Below are 25,535 nucleotides of genomic sequence, written 5' to 3'. Positions count from 1 at the left end.
TTCTAATTTGTCTACTGCAAACTGTGGTTTTAAAGATTTTGTAAAAATAGCGGTGTCATCTGCATATTTCACAAGTTTTGAATTTAGTGGGATTGGCATATCATTAGTAAAGATATTAAAGAGAATTGGCCCCAAAACACTTCCCTGGGCGACGCCGCTTTTGATTCTTTTTCTTGAGGATAAAGTATTATTGATTTTGACATGAAAATTGCGATTTTTTAGATAACTTTGCATTAGTTTGATAAAATTTATAGGCAGATGAGCAAGGTGTAGCTTAAAGAGGAGTCCCTCATGCCACACCTTGTCAAATGCCTTTTCTAAATCTAGGAAACAGCTTGCAATAGTATTCTTTTTGGAAAAGGAATCGGCAATAAATTCAGTAACATTGAGAAGTTGATGTACTGTGCTATGCTGTGGGCGAAAACCAAACTGTTCATTTTGAATTATCCCTCTATCTTCCAAGTGTCTGGTCAGCCGTTTCTGTAGAACTTGCTCAAAAACTTTGCTAAGACTTGGAAGCAGGCTAATTGGGCGATAAGAGTTAACATTTTTTGGATCTTTGCCAGGTTTAACAAAAGTAATGATATGTGCCATTTTCCACTGCTGCGGAAAATAGTTAAGCCTTATGCAGGCATTAATTATGTTGGTAATTAGGACAATATATCCCTTGGGGAGAATTTTGAGCACTTTATTTGTTATCCCGTCGTAGCCGGGGACCTTTCTATTTTTCAGATTTTTTATAATGTTTTGAATTTCAATGGGCGAGGTGTAACCAATATGCTGTCCATCTGTTCTATCAGGAAGGTGAATAATGAAATTAAAAACTTCCTCTTCTGTATCTTCATCTTGTGAGTTATTTGTCGTGAAGGTTTTTTCAAGATGTGTTGCAAGAACTTCTGCCATATCTTTTTCAGAATATGCGATTCCAGTATCGGTGTGCAACGGTCCAATGTTGTCGTTATGAGTTTTTCTGAGCGCTTTCCCAATACGCCACACTGTATCAGGGTTGAAGTCCATTGAGTCTAATAAATTATTCCAACTATCAGATCTGTATTCACTTAGAAGATTTTTAATATTCCTATTTTTTCTGTTAAGAATTCTTTTGATATTAGGATCAGCAGTACGGCGCCAAATTTTAGCGGTGCGATTTTTGTCCTTAATTTTGTCAATAATGTTATCCGGAAGTTTTTCTTTTTTATGTTCTTCATATTTAGTAGATTTGTCAAGAGCACTTTTTATACAATTATTGACCTTAGTGATTTGATACTCAATGTCAGTAATATCGGCTAAAGCAGGATGCGCTGGTAGTTTTTCCAGACAATGAATGAATTTATCCCAGTTTGTGATTTTTCTAAGTGGAATATTTTTTTCAAAGCCGTAATAAGCAAATCTGACAGGCAGATGATCGAAAGTTAGCTGGTGTGAAACTTGTAGGAAGGGAATGTGTGCAATATTTTTTGTGATAACAATATCAAGAACTTCAGCACTGCCAGTATGGCTATATCTGGTGGGATCCGTTGGTCCAAAGATACTTAAATCATTTGTAAGGGCATAATTATGAAGGAAGTTCCCGTTCGCATTTGCACATCGAGAGTTCCAGAAGTGATGCTGATCACTTTCGATTTCGAAGTGCATTTTAAAGGCTATTGAAAGGTCATTGCGATTAGAGCGCCATCTGTTAACGATTTTCGTAACTAAATATTCTAAACTTTTTTACACGAATTTTACAGTTTTGCTAATAAACCTACAGTATACCGCATAATTCTATGGATCTTTGTTGTAGAGATATTTAATTTTGAAATCAGGGTTCATTCGCTGATCACCCTGTACTTATGCAATAAAGTTTCACCTTAAGTTTTTAATTATAGCTTTCCTGTGAAGAACTTTTAAAAATAAATGACTTTTGTTAATGAAGGAGGAAAAAAAATATGATCGGACTATGGTTGAGAATTAAACTGCTTAAAATGCAAAATACGCTCTTTTTTTCTTTTTATATTTATTTACATTTTCTTTCTAAGTTTCTCTTTTATGTATCATATTTTTCAGAAGTCAGCATTTTTTCCCTCTTTTTTTTTTTTTTTTTTTTTATTCCGAAGTGTCAGCTCTGATGTATTTTAAAGTGTACAGGAAAAAATACAGAAGTACTTTTCTTTTATCAAAATAAGGTGTAGTAAATATCAGATTTCTTTTAAAATCATAACATGCAGAAATAGCTCTTTAAAATACCTAAGCAGTGTTTTGAAAAGGTATAAAGGTGCTGAACTTAATCTAGGTCGCAGAAACTGTAATGTTATTGAATAAAATGTTTATTAGAAGAACAAATATTAGAAAGGGACCCGTAGCAACATGCAACCCAGTGTTGCCAGAAATATTTCAACTAAATTCGCAAAAGAAAGCTCAAAAAATCGCAAATGACGTTAGCGATCACGTGGTTTCGTGACGTCATAGTTTCGCATGATCACATGACCTCTGACATCATCACAAATTTACTCACAGAAATTTACTGTCTATTGGTTCCGTAAGATACTGTATTCGATTCTTAGCCTTTTTAATTACATATCTTAGCTTTCACGAAAATTTTAAATATATTGCCCATTTTCGAATATCCATTTCTTTTTTAATTAATTCTCATTTAATTTAGGTTTCTATTTTAAAATTAATTTGTACATATCCATTCTTAAGAGATTTTTCACATTTACACTATTTTAGCGCTTTTGTACTAATTTTTTATTTATTTATTTTTGCTTAATTGTGAGCATTTAAATTGAGGAATGCTTTTTAGTGAGATTTCCGTTCTGCGTTTTCGATTTATTTCAGATTCTGATTACTTACTTACCTTGTTCTTTCATTGTTAAATTTATTTGCGTTGTTATTTAGAAAAATGCCGTTGCTTTGATTCTTAAAAGACAGTTCAGTTGCTTAGTTCTTAGCAATATTATAATCAGGGGAATGAATTTCATTTCTTTCTCTGTTTGGATACTTAATATACGGCGCTCAAGCTGTTCGATTTGTTATCACCCTAGAACTGGGAGACTGACTGAAAAACAAAACGCACGAGGGGGGAGGTGAGAGGTGCAGAAGCAGTCCCCCCCCCCTTTCTTTCTTTTTCCCACTTTTTTCTTTTCTCCCATTGTTACGCCGGTGTTAAGCTATGCAGCCCAGAAACAGAAAGCCCACATGTAAACAAGATTGCCAGATGCCAACTTGTATTTAAGCCTAAATAAACTGCTTTATTATATAAATTATTTTTATTTGATACATTATTTTATAATAAAAGCATTTTGCGGTGTATTAAAAAAAATCTTTGAAGTCGCAAAAGGTAACGTAGGGAAAGGATGGAGGTCGCGAAAATTACGCAAAATGGCGAAATACTAAAAGTTTAGTAGCACAAGTTTGTTAAAAGTCGCAAATTTGCGAAAAATCGCACGATCTGGCAACACTGATACAACCAAGAAATTGCAAACCTGTCATTTTAGAACGAAAGGTAAGGTAAGAAGTATATTAACCCTTAGCGCTCCGTTGGGTCCGCTACGGAGCTGTCCGTCTTTGTGCAAGTGTTATCTGTAAAACGTGCTAAGTCTCGCTCTGTTACGATTGAAACATTATTTGACCCATTTTATGGTTAGCAACATGGAGAAAAATAATTATTGGGATGAGAATATAGAGTTGAGTGACAGTGGAGATGCGTTTGATTTTTCATTGTTAGAAGATATTGTGGAAGACAATGTTGATTACAATTCTGACACTTCAAGTAGTGGTTTCGAAATTATACTACCAAAGAGACGACGAATGGTAGTTATTGAAAGTGAAAGGGAAGAGTCGCCGGAAGACTTAGATGAACGGCGCGATGTCACGGAAGAATTAGATATCCCGGATAGAATGCATTTTAGTGTATCGCCAAAGGTCATTGGACCATAAATTCCTACAAATTGTGTACAGCCGACACAATATTTCAAATTATTTTTCACAAGCGAACTGGTAAAGGAAATTATAAAAGAAACCAACAATTACGCAGAAAATGTTCTAAAGAATAAAGAAATATCTAGTAATGCTATTTGGAAAACGTGGCGTGTGGTGGAAGAGGATGAGTTTTGGGCTTTTATTGGAGTTATTATCCATATGGGTACGACACCCCTGGCGAATATGCAGGATTATTGGTCAGTTAAGGAGAATAGTCACATCCCTTTCTTTAGTAAAATATTTACAAGAAAGAGATTTATGAAGATATTCTGGATGCTGGATTCCGCTGCGAAAATGTGCCGGAGGTGCTGGTAGGCTGTGGTACAAAAACGTGCGGAGCGCTAAGGGTTAAATGCACAACGAGAGTAAGTCGAAGTCTTCGACAGCTTAGTGTTTGCACGTGTGCACCACTTTGATGGCACTTGGACTTCCACTCTCATGGATTTCTTCTTGAGTCCTTGATGGCACTTGAACTCCCACTCTCATGGACTTCTTCTTGAGACTTCTTCTTGAAGTCCATGAGACATTCGACCAGGTATAAATGTTTATAGAGCATTGAAATGTATCGCGAAAGGTGTTGTATTAAAAATACATATATTTAATCTAATGCGTGTCTCAGTTTTTATCTGGTCACGGTAAATTTGCAAGTTATCTGTTTCGTTTTAATCTACGATCCAACAATTTATGTGAATGTTCAAAAAGAGTTCCTCAGGATGTGGAACATTTGATTTTTCTCGTGCCCTACATTTGATGGCCCTAGATTATGCTTACAGAACGATTTGAAAATGTTCGGAGTGACTTGGCCAGTGAACTTATCTGTTTTCGTGAAGTCCAGACTGCTGTTCTCTGCTTTTGTTCGCTTTATTTATGCATGTAATTTTTAATGTTTATTTATACATGTAACCTTTAATGTTTTAGTTAACTTAACTTCTGTAAGCCCCGTGTTGTACATATGTGGTGCACGGGGAGTCTGTATGTTCTCAAAGGGAAAAAAATGCATGAATGAAAATTATCTACTTTTGGTAAAACATGACAAAATTCTTCTCTAGACTTGGAAAGCGGATGAAAACAAAGACGTGTAATATTTACGTATGGGAAATTGATATTTCATTATGCAGAAAGATATAACAAATAGAACGTGTCATAGATTTAACCAAATCCTAATATATATAAAAATATCGCATTCTAGAATTTAACAATTTAAAAGATAATTTTTATGGTCCAAACAAAATTTCGTTTTCTCTGTTTTCAAATCCTGTCTCTTATTAAAAGAATTTATAACAATATCTGCTACCTGTTGGTTAAAATGAGAATGCTTTCCAATGCTAACTTCATTATTCAATTACTTCCTCAGAGCTGATTCGTTTGCACTAAACTAAAGGCTTTTGAACTAATGCCAAGTGGCGTTTCAGCTAAAAATTTTAAGATTTAAATTGAAGGGCTTGTAAAAAGAAGGGCCCAGCTCCTCTTTGGTAGATTTTGTATTCATGAGTCTTTTTTTTTTTTTTTTTTTTTTTTTAATTTTTCGAAAATTTAAAAATGTCGAGCTGGGTCCTTCTTGCTGCAAGCCCTTCATTATTGTATCTTATTTATGTATCTTAGGTAGAATGTCTTCATTAAATTTAGCTAAAGGAAGTAACTATATAAGAAAATTTAAAGTGTGAGCATGTCCATTCAGCTAAGGCATAAAGTTATAAGTTTAATTAACAACTACAATATTAAGTTTGTAAGGTATTTCTCCCGCCTTCCTAGCGTGGCTTCGTGGTGTAGTGGTTCTGCACGCTGGGCCGGCATTCCAGAGGTCCGTGGTTCGATTCCCGGCGAAGGCAGTTATTAATTTTTCATCTCTCTGGCTTCCAAAAAATCCTAATGTTTCTACAGTGTCGCCCGAACTGAAAGGGTGTTGGATTGAGAATTCTCCGCACCCAGGATTTGGCGATTGGGTCCCCTAAAAACCCCAGTCGCCCTTTAAAAAGGGAAGTATGTAAGGTATCTCTCCCGCCTTCCTAGCGTGCCTTCGTGGTGTAGTGGTCACGGCCGGTATTTCAGAGGTCCGTGGTTCGATTCCCGGCGAAAGTGATTGCTAATTTTTCATCTCTCTGGCTTTTCCAATTAACCAAATGTCTCTACAAATTATCTCAATTTGTCTGTCTCAAATGAAATACTCTACAGGAATTACTGTAACTTCGATAGGATTATCAAAGATTCACGTCAATTAAGGTAAAGATATCTAAAAAGAGGAAAGGGAGTTCGATTAGCAAAAAAAGTTGTGAATGATAAAAAAACAGTTTGGACCGTCAAAAATGGAGGCAGGTACGCTATGCATTATTACCTCAGTAAAGAGTTTATCACACATGGCTACAGTCCCTGTTAGACGGGACTTTTCTGAGAAACGAGATTCTGGTAGCACTGGTTTAAACGGGAGGATTCCTAGAAAAAAAAAAAAAGCCCCGCCTGAAGCGAAGTCCCGCCTAGCTACGGAAACAATGTTGTGGCTACGCGAGATTTTTTTAAAACATGACCGAAAACGTTTCGGCTGCACCTTAGTCCCGGGTAGAAACTACCCAATCAGACGAAAGTTCTGCTTCTGAAGCCTCACGTGATCCCAATCTGAGCGATAATCGATTAGTGTTTGGCCTTCAAGTCTTTGTAGTAAGTGAAAAATGGTAATGTAGCTACGTGGGTTTCCTGGAATCGTGCGGGTTCTGAGAATTGTCCCTTTCGACGTCAAGTCCCGCGTAGCTGAAACATAATGTGGTTAGGACTTTAGTTTTCGAAAACAGCTTCAGTGAAAATAACTTAATATATTATTATAAAAAGAATTGGAAAAAATAAGTATGTAAATGAATAAATAAATAAAACTAAAATGCGGAGAAGGAAGAGGGACTTTTTGGTACAATGATAACGCTTCTATATTTTAGCTAATAACGAAAATTGCAAAGAACTGTATATATACCTACAATATAATAAATGAAAGAGTCTGTGTGTCTTTCGTTCGTGCTGCGCTTAAGCTTATAGACCCAGGGCTACGAAATTTGGTATACAGGTGCATCTAGACAAGAGCCAGTGCACCTCGAAGCGATTTTTTTCCAAATTCGAATTAGATATTTTTTAAATTTTATCGCATCATTTTGAATAGTTTCATTCTTTTATAAATGTGGTTTTGCAACAGTTTTTCATTCAATTCTATACTGGACTGCTGACTGTTGAAAATCAGCACTGTTGCCACTCGGAAAAATGAGGGCGATCATTCTGTGTAGTTTATAAATTTAATGTTTCTCTCGGATACTGGACGTTTGTTGAGAGAAGGCAACGGAAAGGTGGTTAATTTATTTATTAGGATTATTAATATTTGTATTAAAAGATATTGCTTATTTCATTGTAATATTTATTTTTATTTTTTATTTTTATTTATTTATTTAATGAAGTTTTTCTGCGCTGTTTTTATTTTTAGCGTTTGGTGTTCCCTTCAGGTATTTTCTCGGTACATTTAAAGACAGATGAAGGCTGGCCGCATAGCTGCTAGTCTCTACATATAATAAAACAAAGAGTCTGTCTCTGTGTGTGTGTGTCTTTCGTTCGCGCTGCGCGTAAGCTAATAGACCCACGGCTACGAAATTTGGTACATAGGTGCATCTAGACAAAAGCCAGTGCATCTCGAAGCGATTTTTTCGAAATTCGAATTAGAATTTTTTTATTTTATGTTTTGTGACAAAATCGCGTCATTTTGAGACATAATGGGCTATAGAAAAGCGAGATTTTACTCTACGCACTCCATTTTCACATCGTCATGAAATGTCAACACTTAGCTATTTTTCGAACTTAAAATAAATTTCGTGTTTCAATAAATCGATTAAATACGAATTTATTTAACAAAGTGAGCTTAACACCTTTTTAACGGGATTTTTTCTAAAAAAGTTTATGTTTAAAAATGTACAGTTTATTTTTCTTTGATTTTTGGACACGTTAAACTTTCATCCTTGCGACTGCTTTTACAAAAAGAATTTTGGAAAAATGATAATATTTTGTATTTTAAAAAAAAAAATTTAAATGAAGCTTCCGAGTACACTTTTCACATCTCACATCTTTAACAATTTGATTTTGGCAACAATTTTCCTTATTGTTGTTGATAGATTTTGATGAAATCGCATTATTTTGAATAGTTTCATTCTTTTAGAAATATGGGTTTGGCAACAATTTTTCATCGTATTTCTTATGTCACTGTTTTTAAGAGATTGGCATATTTCATTTTATTATTATTTTTTATTGTTAATTTTTTTTTTTGGTAGACGGTTGCACGGATTTTGCCGATTTTTGGTTCGGCGAGTAATACGACTTATAGTAAACCCATTGCTGGATAAGTTATTTATGGTAATCGATACTTTGTTGTTATTTTATTTAAAAAATTATGCGTTTTATTATGCATAAATTGCGTGTTTTAAATATTATTTATGGCTTCTAAATATTAAAAAGCAATTTAATTTTGCATTTTTATTTGAAATAAAAATTTTGTTGTTTATAATATTTTATATAATTTTATGTTGTGGATGATGTAATCAATGACGTCACCTTACTTAAAAAGTAATTGGTTTTATTAATATCTATAAATTTAATCTAATGTTTTAAACATTATTTATGCTGTTAAATATTAAAATACATTTTAATTTTGCATTTGTTTTAAAAATGATTTTAATATGAATGATTATTTAAATAATTTTAATTCTATGCGTGATGTAATCAGCTCCCTGATTGGTTACTGAATATTTGTGCATTACCGCGCCATTTTAAAATTTTATTATTTTTGAGTGGTTTTTTTTTTTTTTTTTTTTTTTTAGGAAACAAAGTTCTTAATCTCCTTTATACCATTTTAGTTAAGAATTTGCAAAGGGAAGTTGGTTAATTTATTTATTGAGATAATTAATATTTGTATTAAGGGATATTGCTTATTTCGTTGTAATTTTGTCATACATAATAACTTTTTTTTTATGAAGTTGTTCTGCAGAGTAAAATTCTACGCAGTTTTTAAATTTAACGTTCGGTGTTCCCTTCAGCCATTTTTCCGGTACATATAAAAGCCACACGAAGGCTGGCAGCGAAGCTGCTAGTATATTATAAAAAGAATTCCAAAAAATAAGTATGTAAATAAATAAAACTAAAATGCGGAGAGGGAGGATGGACCTTTTGATACAATGATAACGCGTCTATATTTTAAGCTAATAACGAAAAATGCCGAGATTTGTATGTATAGTAAATGAAACTCTCTGCATAAGTATAAAATACCTTTCCAATAATATGCAACTTTCTATACTCAGTAGTTCCTGAGTAAGGGTAGCAAAGAAGAGCAAATGTCCAGAACTTAATAATGTGCTGAAAAAAGAACCTTCTTAACTAGTTCAGTTAAATTATAAGCTAAATACATTGGTTTAAAAAAAAAAAAAAAAAAAAAAAAAAAAAAAGCTGTTGCAAATAAAATTTAATTAATTTTGGGGATTCGTTCCCGCTTATTTGCCTTTAAAGAAATATGCAAGCAAATAAATTAAAAAAAAATATAAAAAAATATTATATGCGTATTTGAATTTAATAAATATACTCTATTCGTATAAAGCAAATATAAAATTCTCATTTCGTATAAAGCAAATATGAAATTAATATTAAAAATTTAATCAAGAAAATTTAATTGCAAAGAAATAAAAATAAAACTGTAAATAATTACTGTAAATTAATTTACAATATCATGTAAATTCTAAGACCATATGTAAATTAATTGCACTAATCAAAAACCATGAAACAGTATATTATTCCAAAAAATTAAATTTATTATTCCTAAAAATTGCATAAGTGAATAATTGTTGAGCAGGCAGGAGACAGACTTATCAAGGGGAAGTTGCCCCCAAACCTAACTCTTCAATTACTCAATTCGTGTTTCGTCATCGATATCGGCAAGGGTAAAAGTAAAATTCAAAACCAAAAGTAAAATCAAATGATATGAATTACAAAAAAGAAATTTAAATAGTGGAATTTTGAGAAAAAAGCAGGTAATTGACTAGAGTAATTAATTAAAAGTCAATTAAGAGTAGAAAATCAATTTTTTTAGAAAAACCAAAATAATTTAGAAACTCTTGCTTACAGGAAACTCCCCCTACACGAATTATGCATGTAAACCTAAAACAAATTATATATGTTAGGTGAAACACCGAAATATGGAGAATGTCGACTTTCACCGGTGAATGTCAACATTCACATACTCTTGGTGCATGTCCGAAATGTTTTCCAAATACTCTTATTTCTGACTTAAACCGGTCAATGTCGACATTCACCATGTACTAATGGTGAATGTTGAACATATAACAATATTATATTTTCTTCTCCGTAATTCAGTCGCGAATAAACGCACTTGAGACTTGAAATAAGAACTTAAGAACATGAGAACCTAAAACACACAATACATTCAAAATGAGAAAGGAAAATAATAGAAGTTAAAAGCTTACTTAATTATACAGTACGTTCTAAATGAGAAAATAAAATAACAGTCATAAAAAACTTACTAAATTATGTGATTCAAATCTTATTTATTGCAACAACTTAAACTATTATGGCACTTTATGACCTCTCTTTTCGACTTTCACCAGAGCATATCTGTGATTGTCGACATACACCGGTGAGGGTCCGAATGTACAAGAATGTAGTGAAATATTCGGTCTTTCACCGACGTATTTGGTGAATGTTGATATTCTCCGGTGAAAGTCGACATTCTCCAATTTCGGTCTTTCACGGTAACATATACAACAGTTAAAATATAAAAATAGAAATAATAATAAAAAAAGGCGATAAATAGCAAGTTTTAATTTAACTTACCAGATAACATATTTTGAGTTTCTGAGCTGTACCAGCATTTGCTAAGCCAGTTGAGTTGAGTAGTTTGTACGAGTACTGTAAAAATAGGGGTCTCCAATACAATGTAAAGTTGGGTGTAAAGCTATTGTATACCTCTGAGAGCTACTGTAAAAACAATGTTGTAAATTCCAAAAATGTAAAATGTAAAATGCTTGTTAGCCTGCAAAAATGTTGCCAACTTTGAGTCATTGTTAAAATGTGTAAAATGTAAAAAATATGTATTGCCAATGTTTGTGAAAATAAAAGTTGCAAACAACTAAAGAGTAAAACGTTTTTGGAAAAAAAATTTTTTTTAGTAAAAAAAAAAAAAAAAAAAAAAAAAAAAAAATTCAAATAAATTTTAATTGAATTCGAATAAATATTTAATTGAATTGAATAAATTTAAATTGAATTGGAAAAGAAATTTACGAATTGAAACAGAGAATTATTGTAAGAAATTTTTTGTACTACACTGAACTGTTAGCTTTATGATAATGAAATATCCCTGCGTGTAAGGAAATAAATAAGAAGGAAGTTAACCGCATACATCAATAACAAAATCCGCAGTGAAAAAAAATAAATAAATAAAATAAAAAAAAAAGCTCTTTTCCCGCCCATTCACAACATTCTTCTTCCGACACGAGAGTAGGATCTAGAGCGATCAGATCCGATTTCTTGTCTGTGTCTCCAAAACCGAAACCTTGCAGTACAACCTGAGGCAAAAGCGGAGGCGAGAAGCTCGACTGGTGTCAGTGGCTTACGCGAGAGAGAGTGACTGACGAAATATTACGCGCACAGCAGGTGTTCAAAGCGGCCTACGGAGCAGTGGTCACGTAAGCACCCGGTCTACTATATAGTGATCTCCGCGCGCGCGGCTCACGACCAACACTTCCGCCGGCCGGCAACAGACGATACCTGAACGCACACCCCCGGAAGTGACGACAGCATGATCGGAAAAGTGTCTCTAATATTCATCGTCTGCGCGTGGACAGCGATTGCTTCCCCCTCTCCAGCATCCCCCCTCCATTGGCTGTGAGTATCTCTAGAGATCTATTGCAAAATCTCGTGCTTATATCCATTATTAAAGGAATTCCTTGTTATCTATTGTTACTGGTCCAAAAGGCTGAATCGTTGGCAGAAAATAAAAGCACAGTATAATAACTGTTAACAAAAACGAGCGCTTTGTTTTGAACCATGATACAATTTTGCATGGCGAGACACCGCGTGCATTTTCTCCTCTTACCTTTCTGCTGATTTTTGTTATTAAATGAATATCGGAATTAATTACTTCTCGTTTGTAAAATGAAATAGAAAATGTAAGTACACAAGTGTATCGGAATAAGAAAGGATATTAAAGAGGATCGTAATGTTGTTGTGGCTTGAACTTATAACAGAAACTTTTAATACTGATTAATATCATTTTATTTGTTTTTTGTTGTTTTCAGAATGGCAACAAAATTATTATTCAATTTTTGTTGTTTTGAGAAAGGCAACAAAAAGATTATTCAATTTTTGTTGTTCTTGGAATGGCAACAAAAGATTACTAATGATATTGTTCTAAAGAGTTGTTTACATTTTGATAAAAACGAAAATAAAGATTATTTTGATTTAAAACTTGGATTGACGTTATTTGATGAAACAGAGTTGTAAAAATAAAGATTAATTTGGAGTCAGAGCCAATAATGTTACCTTAAAAAAGAACTTTTCAGCGCAAAATAATTATTTTGAAAAAATTACTAATTAGTGGAATAATTATTAAAAAAAGAAAAGATAATAAGGGAACATTTCTTTTATTTCAATTACAATAGTAATTTTTATCCATACTTTCTGCTTCAAAAGAACAAAAAATTTATATAAACGTAAAACTGCATCAAAAATTTAAAAATGCCCAGATTTCAATCCAAGAGTAATTCGAAATAATCCGAAATTTTAGATTAAAATTAATTATTCAATTCGCTTTAGTAAAAGCTAAAATAAAAATTCTTTTCATGCATTAATTTCATGACAAATATTAATATATTTATACTTTTCAAGTTTAATTATAAAATAAAACATTGAATCTCTGAGTACATTTACATAGGAATTTCGCTTAAAGTTTCCTGTATTATTTTATTTGGATGGATGAAATTTATTTGTCTTTATTCTAATATATATACATATATATGTCATTTTAATTGCATATTAGAAAATTTATTAATAAAAAGGTGTCATTAATTTTTATTTCATATCTATAAATAAATAAATTGATTAAATTTTACGTTTATTATTTCTTGTAATTGTTTTAATATATAATTAATTTTATATTACCACAATTAATAATGTACTTATTTAATTTTTTAATTTTGTGTTTATAAACGACCTCTTTTATTTATAACTTTAAGCTCTAGCATATTAAAATAAAATGAAATTAATTTTCACTGAATTTATTAAATAATGATTAATTTTATATTTTTAATAAATATATAAAAGTAGTGTGGTTAAATATAGTCTTAAATCAGTTTGATCTTATTTCATATACAGTTCTTCAAATTCTTGTAACTTTTAAAATTATAAAAATTTGGTGTTATTTTATATTTTGTTCTGTGCTGCTATTTTTAAGTTCCTGACACATGGTACGTTCTTATTTTATAGTTTATTCTTTTCTGTTTTTACTTCTGGATTTCTTTAAAATGCGTAGAATAATCAAAGCTTTCGAATTCAAGTAATAAAATTTGATTCTTGTTTTTTATTACCTTATTGAATATTGTTCATTTTCATAAATCTCCACTGTAAAATTTATTGTACAAACAAAATTTATTGTGCTCACTTAATAATCCCATAATTAACTATGTTTGCTGTGAGGAAAAAATTAAAAAAAATCAGTGCCTTTTAAAAATTGTTTATATAATGTTATAAGTTATCCGAAAACAAGCGGATAATAGGCATTTCACTACCTAAGAAAAGAAGCATTTCGGTATGTGATATGGGAGAGCAAATATAAGTTTGTACAAAAGTTTTTTTATATATATCATAACTATAAAAAATAGGAAAGAAAATCAACTTCCAACCAGATGAACACTTTTTATTTTAAAATTAACTACTGAAGAGCAGAAAAAGCATTTTCAGTTTAGTTTAAGCATTCTATGAGTTCTTTAAACTTTTTGGATGTATTTTTTGATTAAGAGAAGGGTTCTTCTGGAATAAATACGAAATATATTAAGACACTGCAGGTTAAAAATGAGTCGATAAATTACATTTGTGAGGAAATACAATTGCAATAAACGAGCAAATAAAAAAAAAAAAAATCATTGCAATGGTATATTTTTAAATTCCTTATTAAGAAGTGGAGGAACATATACACAGCTTTTGTTGAGTAAATGACCTAATTTTGGGTTATAATTAGCAAACCTTGATCACCAAACGATGATAAATATGTATGGGGGCTCACTTTGAAATTCCAGTATTGGATCATTTCCACCTCTGAGGCCGATTGCATAAATACACCTGTCAATTAGTACTACCTATGAGAATCGAACTTCTTTTTTCTAATTATTTTTTTAACATTTTTCTTTCTTTCTCTTAGCTGTTTTCCTGCTCGCCGGGCTGACGGAATTCGGTAAATGTTTGCTTTCGTGTGTTACTGTAAATACTTGCTTCAGCCGAAGCAAAAGTACAATCGCGACTGAAAGCTAACGACGATTTTATTCGTTTGCAATTTAAAGAATATAATTAACCACTTGCAGAACACGTAAAAATTCAGATGCCTATCTTTTCTTACTATGTACTGAAAATATCGCTAAAGCTAACTAGAATAAATAGGATCCATCTCTAGTCGGAAGTCACGTTTTTAAAAGCTTAATTAACGAAAAATTGATTTCAGTTTATAAAATTTAGGTAAAGTTTTGCCTTTTTACTTCCTTGTACAAAGTAAAAAGGAAGTATTGTAATCGCGAAAAGTTTCAGGCAGCATATTTCAAAGAAAATATCCATTTTGACCGCTATCGAATGCAATTTAACGATGTTTTAGCGTGATATCTGTACGCAAGGAAAGAATAAAATACTCTTTTCTTCAAAAAAAATTATAAAACTGCTTTAAAATGAATTCTGAAGAGAATTTTTCGTGGCGTCTGTACGAACGTATGTACGTACGTACGTATCTCGCATAACTCAAAAACGAGTAACCTCAGAACGTTGAAATTTTGTATATAGGACTGCTATAACATGTAAATGTGCACCTCGTATTTTGGTTGCAATCGGCCTCACCAAACGTAAATAAATATGTTTATATATATATATATATCCACTCTGTTACCCGGCTCAGTGATCTCAGTTTCTTTACTCTTATATGTTTGTAAATTGTACATTTTTTGCTTTAAAAAATGATTGAATTATGTTGTTCTTATCATTCGGTTAAGGTTTTTATGCCTTTAGTAAATCTGTATGATATATTTTTAGAATTATCAACAATTTTAAAGTTGTTTAAGTACCGCTAAGCCTAATAATGTTTTTGATAGCGGTCATTGCTTGTTTACATTTGAAACACCAGGATAGCGGATTCACTGTCAATCTAGAGAAACTTAGCTTCGCAACAACAAAGATAACGCCTTCATTTATTATTGCGAATTAAATCATGCTTAATCCTTTCTGGAATTTCTTCCAGGAAATAAGTGTTTAAGATTTACTTCGTAAATTTTAATACAGATATTTTATGTATTTTGGCCTTTTCGCGAAGTGAGAACTGAATTAATTGAATGAGAAATACTGAATCGTCTGTGAAAAACTGTTTCTTTTTTATTTTGTTTGCTTAATTTTTTTATACATCGTTCTAGCTTTTATAGTATTTGAATAGAACATGTGGCAACGATTAGATAATTCTTTAAATTATATAAATTTTGTGCATTCTGAGTTATAATATGAACGAAATATAATATTGTTAAGTGAACCTAGCGCCAGAGTGTCGCTATGGTAAACAAATAGAGTGAATTTTAAAGAATGAATTTGTTCTATTGTGGTTTTTGCGTTGTCGACGAAATAGATTGAATTCAATCCAATAAGTTTAAATGAAATGCAAGAAAAAATGTGTATAATTCAATATTCCGTACAAGGAAGTCATGTGGTGTATACATCAGATATTTTTATCCTTTCGTGTATCCGTTAATCCCAAAATTATGTCTTGTCTCAAAGACCTCACTCTTTTGTCAGTTCTCACTTATAAATTACATACCATTTTTTGTAAGAACTTCTACTTTGGGGCCAAAAAAAATGTCCATAAGTCCACAATATTACAAAGTCTCTGATATAACAATAAGAAGATTACGAAAATGACAAATATAAGATCAGTGCTTTGAAGATCCAGGTACACGGATCATGTCCATAAGTCTATAAAGTTTCAAAGACACTGGTAAAATGACACAATGAAGATAAAATAAAGCTAATAGTACTATGTACAATATATACATATTTCACCATTTGCTGTTCTGGAAGATGCCTCTTGGGCGCTTTGCTGCAATTTCTATAGTAGGATCATAATTTATCAGATCACGGATATGTTCGTATTGAGAAAGTTCTATTTTAGCATAGAAATTGTGGCTAACTGAATTGAGAGGTTTTCCTCCTTTTTATAAGATTTTTAAATCGCGCCCGAGAACTTTCTGGAACTTTCTCGAAATCAAAAAGAGATATTTATTAAATGTTGAATGCACGCGCTCTTGTATTTTCAATTTTCCGGCTTAGCTTTCTTTTAATATTTGCCACGCGCTGCACTGAGCGGGAAATAAAACCATTTAATTTACAATTCAGCTACCATAAGCTATTTAAATACCAAATCCGTAACAATATTATGAGAGCTATGATAAAGTACGAATAATACTTATAAGTTAAATACGACTAAATGTGAAATATTATTTTTAAAATATTGCCTAAATGCAGTACTATAAGTGACACATTAAATTTATGTTGTTTGACATAATAACTGTAGTAATGTAAAGCATTTTATAACACGTAAATAGTTATTTAAGAATGATGTAAATAGGTGATATATGAGTAAACCAAAATACAATAATACACTGCGTTAGGTGATTACATTAGTTGTTTTAAAACGGTGCCCCACTTACTCTACACATACCTTACAGACATTACAGTAAATAAATCGTTACATGAAATAATTCAATGAAACGGTTATACTAAATATGTAAAATGATATATATGAAATATGTTTGACTCAAGAATTCAATATAACAATTAAATCAACACTTGAGGTGTTTATGATAAATTTTAAAAAATAATAATAATTATAAAAAAGATACTCAAAGTAAATTTCTAGTAACTCTGTGCAAATATTGCAAAGTAGTAAAAAAGGGGGGAGAAGGGGTGCGCGTTTTGATATAATTAAAGGGCTAAAATATGAGTTTTTCATACAAACTTATATTAATGAGCTACAAAAAATCGTTAGTGCAATTTAAATATATACGAGATAGTTTATAAAAGTATACTGGTGAAAAATAATATTATATTATAAACAACAAAAAAGAGGAAATGGTACTATTCTGTTTTGAGGGCCGTAAGAAAATTGCAGCGAAAATGTATGCGCAAAAGCGCCAAATCTAGCAAACGCGTCCATTTAACGGCGCGCCAAATCTAGCGTACGCGCGCGTTGATTTCAGATTGCGTAAGTTTATATAGTTCTATATTTCTTAAGACGCCATTGAAATACAAGTTTAATTTTTAAATCCTTTTTCGAATTTAAATCCTTTTTGATATCCTATGGATTTAACAATTTGGGAATTGCCCATGACGAAAAGTCGGCTATAGAATTTTGGGTAAAGGGGCAGAATCACCCATTGCTCGACGCGTTTTTAAGAATTGCACATACCCGGTATCCATGTACACATCGACCTATTTTCATTTAAAAAAAATCCTAGAATTGCACAAAAATGGCACTGCGCACACCCTTGACTTTATCTATGTACACATCGACCTATTTTCACTTAAAAAAAAAAAGAAAATTGACAAAAATTCAATTGTTTTTACCCTTGTAAAAAGCGGCAAACAAGTAAATGAGCGATTCTGCACTTTACAGAGAATATTTTCAAAGAAAAGGCATCATTCATTATCGAAAATTACGTTTGAACAACCAACGAGATGAAATTATGCTTTAGAGATAAGTCGGTAGCGAAATAGCGATGCAGGCATCCTTTCAGTTATGTTTAGCAATTTTTATATAAATTATAATAATGATCTTAAATAGTTATTTACTCGTATGCTTCCATTCAGTCTTGTTTAGCCTTTTTCATATAAATTATAATAATAAAAAATCTGATGTGTACACCACATGACTTCCTCGTACGGAAAATTAAATTATACGCATTTTTTCTTGCATTTCATTTAAACTTATTAGATTGAATTAAACCTACTTCGCCGACACCGCATAAACTACAATAGAATAAATGCTTTCTTTAAAATTCACTTTGTTTACCAGAGCGACACTCTGGCGCTAGGTTCACTTAACAGTATTATATTTCGTTCATATTATAACTCAGAATGCACAAAATTTATATCATTTAAAGAATTATCTAATCGTTGCCACAAGTTCTATTCAAATACTAGAATGATGTATAAAAGAAATTAAGCAAACAAAACAAAAAAGGAACACTTTTTCACAGACGATTGAGTATTTCTCATTGAATTAATTCAGTTTTCACTTCGCGACAAGGCAAAAATACTTAAAAACTCAAAATATTTGTATTAAAAATTACGAAGTAAATCTTAAACGCTAATTTCCTCGAAAAAATTCCATAAAGGATTAAGCATGATTTAAATAATAAATGAAGGCGTTATCTTTGTTGTTGCGAAGCTAAGTTTCTCTAGATTGGCAACAAATCCGCTACTCAGCTGTTTCAAATGTAAACAAAAGCAATGGCCGCCATCAAATGAGGCTTAGCGGCACTTAAACAATTTTAAAATTGTTGATAATTCTAAAAATATTGCAGACAGATTTACTAAAGGCATAAAACCCTTAACTGGAAGATAAAAACAACATAATTCAATCATTTTTAATGCAACAAATGTACAATTTACAAACATATAAGAGTAAAGAAACTGAGATCACTGAGCCGGGTAACAGAGTGGATAAATATATAAATATATTTATATACGTTTGGTGCGGTCGATTGCAACCAAAATACGAGGTGCACATCTACATGTTATAGCAGTCCTATATACAAAATTTCAACGTTCTGAGGCTAGTCGTTTTCGAGTTATGCGAGATACGTACGTACATACGTTCGTATAGACGCCACGAAAAATTCTTTTCAGAATTCTTTTTAAAGCAGTTTTATAATTTTTTTGGAGGAAAACAGTGTTTTATTCTGTCCTTACGTACATATATCACGGAAATACATCGTTAAATTGCATTTGAAAGAGGTCAAAATGGGATATTTTCGTTGAAATATGCTGTCTGAACCTTTTCGCGATTGCAATACTTCCTTTTTACTTCGTACAAGGAAGTAAAAAGTATTATATGAAATTTACCCTTTCATCTAAATTAAAACGTCAATCTTAGTTATTTACTATTATACTTCCTTTCTTGCCGCAATTATTAGGGTTGCCGCAATTCTTTTTGGCAGCATTGGCATCAACGAGTATTTGGCGATTTTTTACGGCCCTCAAAACAGAATAGTGCCGAGAAAATCAACAAAACTCACTAATTAAAATTAGAGGAAGAGGGGAGCGATACCAGTCGGCCTGAGATGCTGACCGGTCGCGGAACTGAACTAAGGCAATAGGCACAATCTTTCCTCCTTGCTATGATAAATTTAGTGGGCTTGCAGTGAATTCAGGCAAGCGAGATTACTCACAAAACTGCAACGAGCTAAAAGTCATTTTACCTGGATACTATTTCAATTGAACAATGTTTCACAACAAGTATAATTTCAAACCCGGCGTATCAATAATAAAATAATTTTTCTACGATCTTGTAACTAGCTGATCGCCAAATTTTGGGGTATACTACTCATGAATATTATCTTCTGCACTAAAAACGAAATTTGACGATTATGATGAAATTCTGTGTTAATCTGTAGTGATGTTCTTAATTTTATTCAAATGGTGGTATAAAATTTTAACATTTTGAAAGTTTTATGTTATTTTATCTTTAAAGAAAGATACTTTTTAAAACTACAGCTCTCTTTGAGTTGATTTCAGTTTTATTCAGCCTCAAGATTTTTCATGAGCTGTTAGGAGTATTAATTATTTTTATTTAAGAAAAGATGCGAAATATTTGTGTAGCTTTCAAAAGTTTAATTTGTTTATATATTTTTAAAATTTTTAACTTTCCTTTGACTGTAATCTGAAATTGTTAGTCTGCAAGTTTTTTTAACTGCAACTCAAATTTTAAGTTTCTTTGCTAAATAGTCCATTTACCTGGTACAATTACTGCTTATTTGTATTATAAATAAATTGAATTATTTTTAATAATTAATATATTTGAGTATTAAAAATGAGAAGTATATAGTTCTCGTTCAGTTATCTTTACTCAATACGCATATAAAATATTAATTTTCACATCTGATGTTTTATTTACGTAAAATTTAAAGACTACAAAAGACTTGAAATAATTATTAATTACATGGTTTCTGAGAACATGAATAAATTTCAAGTGAAAACTTTCAGATCTTGTTCATTAAAACATATTGTTTATAAGTTGTTTAGGTACTGTTATTAAGGGGATTCATACATCTTAAAACCCATAAGATCTTCGAATATGTGACTGTTGCAAGAGTTGGGATAACTTATTGATTTTAAAAGCAATTACTAACTTTTTACAGCTGACTACATAACATAATATAGCTGCTTTCTAACATAGTAATCAGAAAGTTTGTCTTGCCACAAATATTTTTATAATTTAATCCGCTTTGTGACAAAAGTTTTCATCGTGTTTCCACCTTGCGCGCACAGTTTAAAACTTTCTGTTGCATAATTTAATTCCATGCTTAATGTATAGCTTTTATAACATTTGGAAACTACTCTGTACCAAAAATTCTAAGAATTTCACGTTAAAGTTTTATTTTATTTGGAGTTGAGTTTATAAAATGTATTTTATTAAAAAACTGTAATGTTTTCGTGCATAAAATTTTTTAATATTAAAATATTCATCAAATTTTTGGTTCAGTTAGAAAATAGTGCCCATATAAATAATTCCATCAAATATCAAGTATGTACCATTAGCCATTTTTTAAATATCATGCGCGCAAGGTGGAAACATGACGAAAACGTTTGTCAAAAAGCGGATTAAATTAAAAACCTATTTGTGGCAACACAAAGTTTCTGATTATTAGTTTCTAAAGCAGCTATATTATGGAGTCAACTGTAAAAGTTCGAAGTAATTGCTTTTAAAATAAAAAAAATATCTCAATTCTTGCAACAGTCACATATTCGAAGATCATAAGGGGTTTAAGGTGTATCAGCCCCCTTAAATAGCATAAATTCATATTAAACAGTTAAAATAGATAGATTAATTAATTTAAAATGGATAGATAAACAGTTAAAATAGAAAGATATATTGTTTGTTCATCCTGAAGTTTGTGTTCTCATAAGTGATAGTTATCTTACGTATTTCCCCGCGTAGACATTTTATATGAATTATTTTATCTGTTTATAAGACAAACTCCACTAAAGGGTTACTTTAACCATTAAACTGAAAGTCTTCAAGCCTTTTGCAAAAGATTAACAAGGCTTCTAAAATTAAAAATCAATGTCTATGCAAAATTTCTCATGCATGTACGGAAATCACAGTTAAAGAAAACTAAGAAAAATTGTGTATAGTATTAGATCGTTATCTACACCTGACTAAGTATTTGACCTTACAAACGTGTTGACAATCAATTACTGTGTTGCGTCAGAAACTTGTTTTATACTTTATTTTTCAAAACATACTTTATTTATTTATTTATTTATTTATTAAAACATACTTTATTTTCAAGCCGTTTAAACTGAAAATTTTGTGCAATAAAATGCATAAAAGCAAGAAATCGAATAAAAACTTTTGAACTTGTATAGCGTTTCATAACACAGTTCTAATTGAATTCACTAATTTCAGTAACATTTTCTCTCCTTTAAAAAAATATACTGTTCTTTAAACTGTAATCTTTAAAAAAGATTTGCATGTTAATGATAAACATGCAAATCTTTTTAAGCATTCAAATTAATAGAAAATTGGAATTTATATTTGGCATTCTGCCCCTTTTGAACACAAATGAAATTCACTTCGCACAGCATTAGTATCGTCTGCTTGATAAAAAAGATAAATTCAACCACTCAGAATATTTAGCAGATAGAGTGCCATTTAATTTTGAACATTCGTTTCTGCTGCAAGGAAAAAATTTGAAATCTGTGGGTTTGAGAAACTGAATCTTGGAATAAAACGCAATCATAAACTAGTGTGAGAGCATTCAGAATTATGAAACTTATTTCTTCAGTAGCGTGAACATAAATAATTTCAACATTAACAATTTTGATTGAACCGTGTTGCAAAAAGAATTTACGTATTACAAGGTGTTATTTTGTCCAAACTATCGATCGCTGCGCCTCAGCTCGGCTATTGGCGAAACGAATACATAGTCTAGTTTATATTAATAGCCGCTCGATGTCAGTTATCTTCTGCTTTGCGTGGTAACTGTCACATGTTTAAAATGGCTACTCCGCAGCAAAAATCATTTTGTGTTCTCGAGTTTGCGAAGTGCAATTCCGTGATTACAATGCAAAGACGTTTTAAGTTGAGGTACCAAAGTGATCCTCCGAATGGGTGGAACATTCGCAGATGGTATCGACAGTTTGGAAATACAAGATGTGTTATTTAAAGGAAAGATTCCTGGGCGCCCTCGTGTTCCCGACGAAAATGTTGCACGAATTCAAACTGCTTTCCAACGTAGTCCTTCAAAATCAACTCGCCGTGCCAGTCGGGAGTTACCCGATTGCCACGACGAGTTACGTGCCAGTCGGGAGTTACAGCAATTTGGCGTGTTTTGAGACTTTTGGTTATGAAGCCGTACAAGTTACACTTGTTGCAGCTCTGCGTCCTGATGACAACGCAAACGTGTGGCATTTTGTAACGAGATTATTGATGCTATTGACAATGATAACACTTTCGCACAACGGTCGTGTTCAGTGATGAAGCGACTTTTCGTGTTAGTGGTCATGTAAACAAACACAATGTTCGAATTTGGGGCCTACAGAACCCACATGCAGCCGTTGAACATGTACGAGATTCGCCCAAAATCAATGTGTCTTGTGCGATATCCCGATCATCTGTTTACGGCCCTTTCTTCTTTGATGGAAACACGGTTAACGGTCAGCAGTATCTCGCTATGTTACAGAACTGGTTGTTTCCGAGGTTGCACGAAGACAACTTCATTTTCCAACAAGGCGGGGCACCCCCTCACTGCTGTCAGGTGAATGCAGGACCCGGACACCCGGACGGCTTAATATGACAAATCGGGTGTCGTCCGGTACCCGCACCTATTTAGAACAAACAACACAACCCTGGCGACTTCCTGAGAGGGCTGCATCGGGAATATATTAATGGAGAATATGTGGTATTGACGTGGCCAAACAAGGGCGTGTGTTCATATATGCTTCAGTATACAATTAATAAAAAGTTTCATACACAGGTACGTCACCAAGTGCGTGATTATCTGAATGAAACTCTACCGAACCGTTGGAATGGTCGTAAAGGAGCGGCGACTTAGCATGTCTCAGCTGGCCTCCACGGTCACCGGATTTGACACCCTGTGACTTCTTCCTATGGGGTTTCATTAAAGACATCGTTTATGTACCACCATTCCTACAGAACCGGATCTGTACATCCATAACACCAGTGGCGATGCACATGCTTGCCCGAATATGGGAAGAATTTGAGTACCGATATGGTACTGTTCGTGTCTCTGATGGAGGACATATTGAACATCTGTAATCTGAACTTGAGAGATTCGTACATATGTGTGTAAAGTTTCATATTCGTGTGTCATACAGTTAAATAAATATATGCATTCGAAATACATATATTCTTTTTGAAACACGCTGTATATTCTGTTGAACCATAATTCTAATAAATAACCCATTTATACGATAAGCCGTAAACAAACGTATTTTAGAATGTGAGTCTTTTCGACGAATATCAAGGGCATTTCTAATAGTTAAAGCACTAAAAATACAAGGCATTTCAGACAAAGGAGACATTTCTTAAAAAGGACAGTTCATAGAAAGGAGACATTTCTTAAAAAGGACAGTTCATACAAAGGAGACATTTCTTAAAAAGGACAGTTCATACAAAGGAGACATTTCTTAAAAAGGACAGTTCATACAAAGGAGACATTTCTTAAAAAGGACAGTTCATAGAAAGGAGACATTTACATTTATAGCTGTTGATGAATTTCCAAGTCATGAAGGCAAAATTAATATTTAATTAATGAAAAAAGGACTAATAAATCTTAGTTCCGATTTCTTAGTTTGTCCTTCTTTGTGTAAAAGTAAGCATGTATGGAGGTTTTCAGTTAAACCCTACAAAATGTATAAAAGTATGGAACTAGGTTACAGTAGAATGAAGGAGGTCTATCTCACCTATGCGGAAGGATACATTCAGGAATTTCGAAAGGATAATAGCCTATATTTACGGTACATGCGGGAAAAATCATAAAAATCACCATTAGACTTTGATTGGCCCACCAGCGACCGAGCGGTAAAGTCGCTGAACACTGGTAGTTCGGTCCGAGGTTCGAATCCCGCGAACGGGCTGGCTGCATGGGCGTTTTCGTGGTTTTCCCCATGTGTAAGGTGTATACGAGAAAGTTTCCCTTAGAAAGTCCTCCACGAAGGCATCCCTCCCTTTAGGCGGATATCCCTCGTGTGCTTTGCCATAATTAAATAATCCTAATCCATCCATGTTTCTAGTTAATTTTTGGTATTCTGTGGAGGTGATCATCCTAGAAAGATTACGTTCAGTGCAAGTGTTTGTTTATATCTATAGAAATGCTGGTCACTTTTGGAAGTGATCGTCTTAGGGAGATGGTCGCCAATCGTTTATGGGGTACTAGATGGTCCGGCTCTGAGTGGATCACGCATTGGTGCATTGTAAAATGTATTAAATCCTCTCTAAGACGATCATCAACGCTTCTAATTATTTTGGTCTCCCCTTGTGTAACGTGTATACGAGCCAGTTTCTCTTAGAAAGTCCTCCACGAAGGCATCCCGCCCTTTAGGCAGATAGCCCTAGTGTGCTTTGCCATAATTAAATACACCATCACCACCATTAAACTTGCGTTACACTGCGGCAAAAGGCAATTTCTTGTCTTTCGCAATTTTAGCCACATAGCCAGCAAGCAAGGAAAAGAAAATATAAACTTTTCAGATAATATGATGAAGGGAAGCCCATAAAAAAGCAAATGATGATGACGTTATTGTAAATCATGGTCATTTTCGTCAAGATTGACTGCTCTTGTTCATTTAACACTTAAAAGATCCATTATTCTTTTTTAAAATTTACGCAGTTAATAATTACAAATATCAATTCCTTTGGATTTTATAATGAGCAAAATTTACAGCATGTGAACGATGACCTTCAACAACCTTGATTCGCTGGTAATTAGGTTCTAAATAAAGAACTTTCCGTAACTACAAAATTAGTTTTTACTTCCTTGTACGAAGTAAAAAGAAAGTATTGTAATCGCGAA

At 32.4% G+C, this 25,535-nt stretch overlaps 1 protein-coding gene and 1 non-coding gene across 6 annotated transcripts in view; both read left to right on the top strand.

Moving 5' to 3' along the window:
- Positions 1 to 25,535, top strand: part of LOC118206068 (protein Wnt-11b-1-like) — a 152,750-nt gene that overhangs the window by 40,168 nt on the left and 87,047 nt on the right. The window contains exon 1 of one of the 5 annotated variants that reach the window (XM_085824389.1): positions 10,515 to 11,865. The exons of the other annotated variants lie outside the window; for them this stretch is intronic. Within the exon in view, the coding sequence (XP_085680515.1) occupies positions 11,780 to 11,865 (86 nt within the window). The 5' untranslated portion in view covers positions 10,515 to 11,779. Of the gene's footprint in view, positions 1 to 10,514; positions 11,866 to 25,535 lie in introns of those variants that run through there. 5 annotated transcript variants of the gene reach the window in all.
- Positions 5,716 to 5,789, top strand: TRNAA-GGC (transfer RNA alanine (anticodon GGC)). The gene has a single exon. It is a non-coding gene; the product is annotated as a tRNA-Ala (tRNA).

This window comes from Stegodyphus dumicola, chromosome 9, assembly GCF_044657685.1.
Source record: "Stegodyphus dumicola isolate Sdum_Otavi_A_Nest chromosome 9, ASM4465768v1".
Lineage (NCBI taxonomy): Eukaryota > Metazoa > Arthropoda > Arachnida > Araneae > Eresidae > Stegodyphus > Stegodyphus dumicola.
The sequence above is the reverse complement of the archived record's forward strand: the minus strand, read 5'-3'. Positions and strand labels throughout refer to the sequence as shown.